The 7,269-nt window shown below is 34.9% G+C and overlaps 1 protein-coding gene across 1 annotated transcript; it reads left to right on the top strand.

The window, feature by feature from the left end:
* The first annotated feature begins 511 nt into the window (after positions 1-511).
* LOC110032914 (probable E3 ubiquitin-protein ligase LUL2) lies at positions 512-5,217 on the top strand. The gene is made up of 3 exons (XM_020736699.1): positions 512-1,800; positions 4,247-4,730; positions 4,850-5,217. The coding sequence occupies exons 1-3, from the start codon at positions 1,301-1,303 to the stop codon at positions 5,057-5,059; spliced, it is 1,194 nt and encodes a 397-aa protein (XP_020592358.1). The 5' UTR covers positions 512-1,300; the 3' UTR covers positions 5,060-5,217.
* Positions 5,218-7,269: the final 2,052 nt, after the last annotated feature.

Here is a 7,269-nt window from a genome sequence, read left to right as displayed (position 1 = left end):
AACTAGAACTTTTGTTAGGTCTAACAATTTTTTTTTTCTATTAAAATTCCTACTACGCAGAGGCACCATTCAAGGAGGTTTATAAGTTATAATCAATGTAAGAAGAAGTGTAATAAGCAAAGAAAGAACCATATTTACAAGCTAACAATTTCCACCAATAAACAGTTCTAGTGATATTTTTTCCCTTAACATTATTGATAATAGAATCTGGAACTGAATCAACATTTATCTAATATTAACTCTAGCAAAGGCAAGACGAGGACCCTTAGCAGCAAGGGGATCCACCAACCATTACGGGAATACAGACCTTACTAGCAATCATGGAGAACTAGCAATCATGGAGACATTCTTTTCCGACCAACAATATAAAGGGATATTTGGAAACTTAACCCAAATGGTCACCTCTTGGAAATATATATTCCTTTACAGGCTAGAAATCATATGTCCAAAACCTAAAAAAAGATGAATTTTCCATTAATGAACCAATGTCCACCCGAAAGAATCACTTCTTTAATCCTCCATACAATTAAATTTGAACAAAAAAAAACCTCATTTAAAGAGATAAGATGGACGCTTTTTGGATAACTTGAAGAAGATTATCATAAAATGATCGTTTGCCTAACACATATCCAACAAGCGCAGGCTGCCACTATTTGGAATAACTTCTTGGAATAACTTAAAGAGACTTTCTCCTTACCACAAGAAATAAAAGAATGGTTAAAGTTCATAGGGTTAAGCAAGTGGGAAGATATAAGACATTTCCAATTTAAAGAAAGCCCAAGACCAAGAATAGAAGAAGATTTAGCAAATGGAAGAGAAGGGAATGAAAGAGCTTTCATAATACACAAAAATTGGAGGCTTCTAAACATAGCAAGAAGCAAAAGAATGGGATCAAAAGGATAAAAAAAAGACTAAGCTTTTAGGGAATAAACAAAGAGGAACACAAAAACCCTTACATCCTATTAAATTCATTTGAAAATTGCACCACAAGTCTTTCAAAACCACTAGCCGTTATAAAAATCCCTCCACGGATTAGTGCGCCCTTATTTGTGGACCTCTACGCAGCATTCCATTATCCCACACAAGGTAACTTTCGTTTTCATGGCGCATTTTACATTCTTTTCTTTTCCTGGAATTATTAATTGCCTGGTAGGCCGGATTCGATCTTCGCACCCAATATTCTCAAACCCGATTGCTCAAATTTTCTTACCTCCCAACGGAATCCCTTTTGATTTCATGATCCCTGCAACCTAACCCGCACTCTCCACGGCGGCGACAGAGGGCAAAGAGAGCGCCGGCGATGGGTAACATGGCAAGCGGCAGCGGCGGCAGCGGCGGCGGAGGAAATGGTCGCCGGAGAAACCAGAGCCGTAACCCTAACACCTCTTCCATCCTCCCACCACCTCAGCAGCCGCTCGAGGTCCCGCCCAGTAATCGTTATATTTTTGCTGCGACTATTCCGTACGCTCAATATCCGAACCCTGGCCCTCCACAGTACTACCATTACGTTGGTTATTACCCTCCACCTCCAACGCCGTACGCCCATTCTGTTGTCCAGCTGCCGGCGCCATTGGACCATCACCACCGAGGCGGTGGCGATCAAGCCGGTTATCAACAGGGATGGAGGAATCGCTACAGTTCGGTGCCGTCACCGCGGGCTCCTGTGGTGGAGCACCAGAAAGCGGTGACGATAAGGAATGATGTTAATCTCAAGAAGGAGACGCTGGTGATTGAGGAAGATGAAGAAAATCCTGGCAGGTATCTTGTGGCCTTCAGGTTTGATGCTACTGCGGCGGGCAGGTAAAGGTTCTTCTTTTTTATTTGCATATTTGTTTTCTGGGAAAGGAAGGGGGTTATTTTGAATACCTCCCCAATAGCTTGAGAAGGTTATAAAAAATTCTTTTTTTATGCCTTTGTATTCTCAAATTGGCTGTAGTAGTTCGTCCTGAATAGGAGAAATTATTGCATAAGGATACCGCATGTATCTCTGCATGCGGTGTCTGATCCTGACCGTAGATCACGGTGATCTACGGTCAGGATCATTTCAGTTTTTTTTTTTAAAATTAGGTGGGGTCCACCGAAATACATTACGGTCAGGATTGGACACCGCACGCAAGATGCGATGCGTGCGATGTCGGATCCGTATGGAATAATTTTTCCCTGAATAGAGGCAAAATCAACTTTTTTTTTTTTTTAGCTTCCATAAATTTATTAGAAACCAAATAAAAATCTTATATTTTATTACCATCATTGAATTGAACATTGATTAAATTTTATTTTATTTTTATCTATTGTGTATTGTTTGATAATATTGCATAAAAAGTTTATTGAGAAACAGGTCAAATACTTCTTTCTAAGTAATCAGTATAAGACAGTCATTAAGTCATCATTTATTCGAGTACACAGTTATTGAAATACAAGAACGTGTTTCTAACTGATCATAAGATCCCCCGTAAGGCAAGAGATATTTTTTAATTTATTTGAGTTGATATCGTGCTTGAGGTCGAGATCCTCAAATGTATTTGATGAGATTATAAGCTTCTCTTTTGAGATTGACAACAACTTTATGGCTGAGATCCCAATGAGAAGAGTTGACATCATGCCTTAAGATCCCATTTCTTTTGAGTAGACATGTACTGTAATGTTGAAATCCTCAAATATTTGTTTAATAATTTTGCTCAAGTAAAATATAGGTGGTAAAACTTAAAAAACAAAGATTTTTCTCTTTTGTTAACTAAGATCTTGAAGGTTTAACTGAAATTATTTTGAGATCTAGAAGTTTTAATAATTTAAGTTGGAAAAATGTAAGTTCTACCACAATTCAAGTCTATGACTAAAGTGGGTTAAAAAAGGTCAAACTTAACATGCCCAAAAATGGCTAAGTCGCCGACAGCTCACTTTACTCAACAAGTCAAAAAAAGTTGTTAATAGTGAAGGAACAAGCTCTTCTTACTCAACAAAGCCATAAAATGGCTGCAGTAAGAGAGTCTCTATCTTATTAGTCTGATGATGAGAGTTGTCTAGTTCCCAAACTTATTTAGCTTGACGAGTTCAAGTGATCCAGCTCTAGAAGACTTTTTCAATAGATTGATGAATTAAAGTTAAATCCAAGAGATAATCTACACACAGAAAATGATTATGCAGTCAAGCTAAAACATTCTCAACTATATAAGTTCCAAGACTTTGTGATTTAAGAACTGAGATTCCCAAGTCTATAAGATTTAGTCTATCAAGTTGAAGAAGCATAAAATCTCTGTAGTCTAAGTCTAGGGCACAAGCAGGTCCTAAAAGTTGGACTTAACAAACTCAATTATGGCAGTCGCTGACAACTCTCTTCACTCAATAAGACAAAAATGGCTGTAGTGATGAAGCAATTGTTTTGCTAGTCTGATGATAAAGACTGTCAAGTTTTTAAGTTTAGTCAACTTGATAAGTTCAAGCAAACTAGATCAAAAAATTTTTCTTGAACAATCAAAAGATCAAGGAAAATCAAAGGATTGATCGTTGCTCAAGAAAGCATCTAGCTAAGCTTAATGGTTTGTTCAAATATTGAAGCCCAATCTTCATTCATAACAAGTCAGATCAAGTATAAGGCACAAACTAGCGGAATCCTCTTCTTCAATAAGTTTGACAATGTGAAAAGCAAATGACCGAAGCAGTTATCCCAAAAGATCATTCAAAGCTTGATGCTAAACTAAGGGAATTAAATCGTCGACAAATTTGATAGAGCACTAAGCACGTGACTGCCGATCTCTTGCCACTAATTTGATAAAAGTCTGAAGCCTAGGTCAATGACATGCATACTGCAACAAGTCTACCAAAGCACAAAGATAAGATCGAAGAGGCGTTCAATTACCTGACAAGTTCAGAGAGACGATTCATGTCACTTCCTTCAACAAGTCCACTATCGATTCCACGTTTTGTTTCCGAAGCCGCTCGATCGTCTCTGCACTAACCCGCGTCTCCTCTGTCGCGGCACTCGATGTTCTCTCCTTCGCTTCCGTGAGCCGTGCCGCTCGCCGCCATGAATATACTTGTCTTTATGTTTATGTACATGTATCCAAAACAAAAGTAAATATATTAATCTATATATACCATGCATACATCATTTTGTTTTCATCTCTAAAAGCAACTTGTAATTTTCAAAAAAACACATTTTTTTCAACATCTACACAAAATCTCTGCCTTCCATCTCCTGTTTTATCAACCAAATCCTCTGAAAATCTTCCTTTCACTCCATGAACAGCATTACAGTTCTCTTCTTCGCCCAAGAAGGTTTTGAATGCAAACTCACCCCGACAAAGGAGACCTTTCTTCCTCCAGTGACGGTTTCATTCAAAAATGGCCTTGGCCAGCAATTCAAACAGCCACCCGGAACCGGAATCGACATCTCCATGTTCAAGGAATTCGAACTGATTAAAGAAGGAGAAACAGAGATATACCCTCTGGCAATCAGAGCAGAAGCATCTCCAGTTGACCAAGAAGGATCTGCAGAGAACAACAATATGGTAGCTCCAAACTCTCAGATAACCCAAGCTGTGTTTGAGAAGAAGGAAAATGGCGAATACCGAGTCCGCGTGGTGAAGCAGATCTTGTGGCTGAATGGAACCAGATATGAGCTTCAGGAAATCTATGGTGTAGGGAATTTTGATGGGAATGATCCAGGAAAAGAATGTGTTGTTTGTCTTTCAGAACTTAGAGACACTGCTGTGCTCCCATGCAGGCATATGGTACTGTATATTATAATCATCTCTTCTTCCCAAAATTCTGAACCTTTATGGTGTAGGTGTTAGTATTTATGCTAGGCATTTTCCTTGACATTTGACTTGGTTTTGTTTCTCCATTACAGTGCTTGTGCCGTGAATGTGCAGAGGTTCTAAGGTACCGGACGAATAGATGTCCGGTGTGCAGGCAGCCCGTCGATCGCTTGTTGGAGATGAAGGTGAACAATGGAGGTGAAGATGATCTGTTGTCGCCTTGTTGTCAGGCAGGAAAGAAGAGAGGAGGAACAACTTCAGCAATGGCAGAACCGGAACTTCAGAATAGAGTGGCAAAGTAAGAAGATTAAGGGCAAAATTTTCAGTATATTATATGATATTAATGAGTTTATAATGATGAAAGGTTAGTTCCACTGATAAAATCTGATTAAGTTATGTCTAGTTAGTATAATCAAAAGCTGATTTTGATGAATTTTAAACTTGTGGAATTTATTTTGGGATGAGGGTAATATGCTTTTGATTGATTACATTTTATATTATATTTACCTCAAAATTGTTACAATGATTTTGAAACTCATACTGATTAAAAGTTTGATCATCATATCTGATCCAACTTTTTCTCATTAAATAAGTTAAGATGTGGTGAAATGTATATAGTTGCACTAGCATCTTTAAAGTTGATGCTTTTTTAGTTCTTCTTTTTTTAATTTTTTTTTTATTTATTTATTTTTAATTATGATTGTGGGAGACTTGGTTGTGTGAAAGAATCTTCTTACTAATGGAAGGAAGGGCTGTTTTGGTGATATTTTAAAGTAGATTCCCTACCTACAAAATAATTTTTTATGTTCAATTTTTAGAGCTTTTTTTGTTGTTTGGAGATGGAAGATAAGTTTTATTTTTTTCTTATTAAAAAAACTCAAGGTTTTGTAGGGTTTAAAATGAACTTCAACTTTTAGGGGTTTTTACATGCCAACTAAATATATATTTTATTTACTATGAAATATATGAGTTGTTTTGTCTTATATTATGTAAGAAAGAAAACTGATATTGTGGGGCCAGTGAGATATTTATTGAGTTTCATAAGATTATTTTACCAATATTTATGTTGAAGAAACTGTTTAAGTTAATCTTTTATTGGCATACATAAAAGTTTTATTTTTATAACTCAATTTATTGAACTCATAAATTTTTATGTTCGTTTTTTAAATTATTTTTTAGTCATTTTACCCTTTTATTTTTAATATTTTATAAATATTTTTTTCATAAAAAAATATAAAATATGTTTTTAAATCAATATAAAATTTTCATAAATTTATAGTTTTTAAATCTATATAAAAGTTTATAAGTTTATAGAATTTAAATGTAAGAAATATATGCCAAATTTTTTACATAAAATTGAATAAAAAGTCATTTTTTTTAAAAGAGTAAAATGACGATTTCTTCAAATTTTAATGTCACACTTACAAATGATGTTAAGAAGATATTAGAGTGATTTGGGGTGGTGGTTGTTTTTTGAAGCAGCAACAGTGAAGCTGAGGAAGCGGCTTCACAACTACTGTTAGAAAACTGTTACTGGAATAACAATGAAGTTGTTTGGATAATCTGATATGTTGTAACTGTTTCACAACTACCTTTATAGATGTAAATTAGCTGAATGAAAATAATTTTTTAAAATAATTGCAGTAGAATAACAAAAATATCTCAAACAATACAAAAAATATGTTAGGAGTTTAAAGTTTTCTAGTACATCAATTGTAAGTTATAATTTTATGCATAATATTACTATAATAAAAACTACAAAAAAGAACTAATAATGATAATGACCTTAACCTTCATGTCCAAAGGATTAATTTTTCGGGATAATTTTCTGTCCATAACAACTCTCCCGATTTATTCATTATATGGAGTGAACTCTTTCACCAGTCTTTCATAAAAACTTGCAATTTTCATGTGTTCTATTTTTGGGACAACTATAAAATATCCTTTCCTAGTGTCTTTCCTTCTTGATGCGGATTTTGAATAAGGCCTATCACAATGATAGTACAAAGCTCTAAAATTACCTGATGACCTTAAATTCATTTCTTGATATGAAAATATATTACATTTAACTAAAAAATTTAACTATATATCTAATATAATACTAACATAAAAAATATATGGTTTATTGATCCATCTGAAAATTACTTATTTTTAGTGTATATTTCATGATCATTTTATGTACATTTTTAATGATATTACACTTTAAAGGAAGATAATTTGCATGTTTTTATTTTCAAGTACAAGAAATGGACTGGACTTTTAGCGAAATTTGAGCAAAAATGGTGTCATTTGAAGTCAAATTGAGCAAGGAAGAAAATTTTGACCTAGCACATTTTCATATGTCTTTCTATGTTTAATCTCCTTTATATTTATCACCTATTTTTGAATGAAATTACACTTTAAAGCAAGGTTGTTTTCATGTTTACTTTGTAGGTATACCAATCTGGAGCGCAACGGAACTAAAACAGGGTGAAACGGAGCGAAACAGAGTGAAACGGTGGAGCTGCACGCA

This window comes from Phalaenopsis equestris, unplaced genomic scaffold, assembly GCF_001263595.1.
Source record: "Phalaenopsis equestris unplaced genomic scaffold, ASM126359v1 Scaffold001057, whole genome shotgun sequence".
Taxonomy (NCBI): Eukaryota; Viridiplantae; Streptophyta; class Magnoliopsida; order Asparagales; family Orchidaceae; genus Phalaenopsis; species Phalaenopsis equestris.
Note: the sequence above shows the minus strand (reverse complement) of the source record. Positions and strands in the feature narration are given on the sequence as shown.

Coding starts and splice junctions, on each gene's coding strand:
- LOC110032914 (XM_020736699.1), top strand. CDS start 1,301: ATGGGTAACATGGCAAGCGGCAGCGGCGGCAGCGGCGGCGGAGGAAAT. Junction 1,801..4,246: donor GATGCTACTGCGGCGGGCAG/GTAAAGGTTCTT, acceptor CTCCATGAACAG/CATTACAGTTCTCTTCTTCG. Junction 4,731..4,849: donor TGCTCCCATGCAGGCATATG/GTACTGTATATT, acceptor TCTCCATTACAG/TGCTTGTGCCGTGAATGTGC.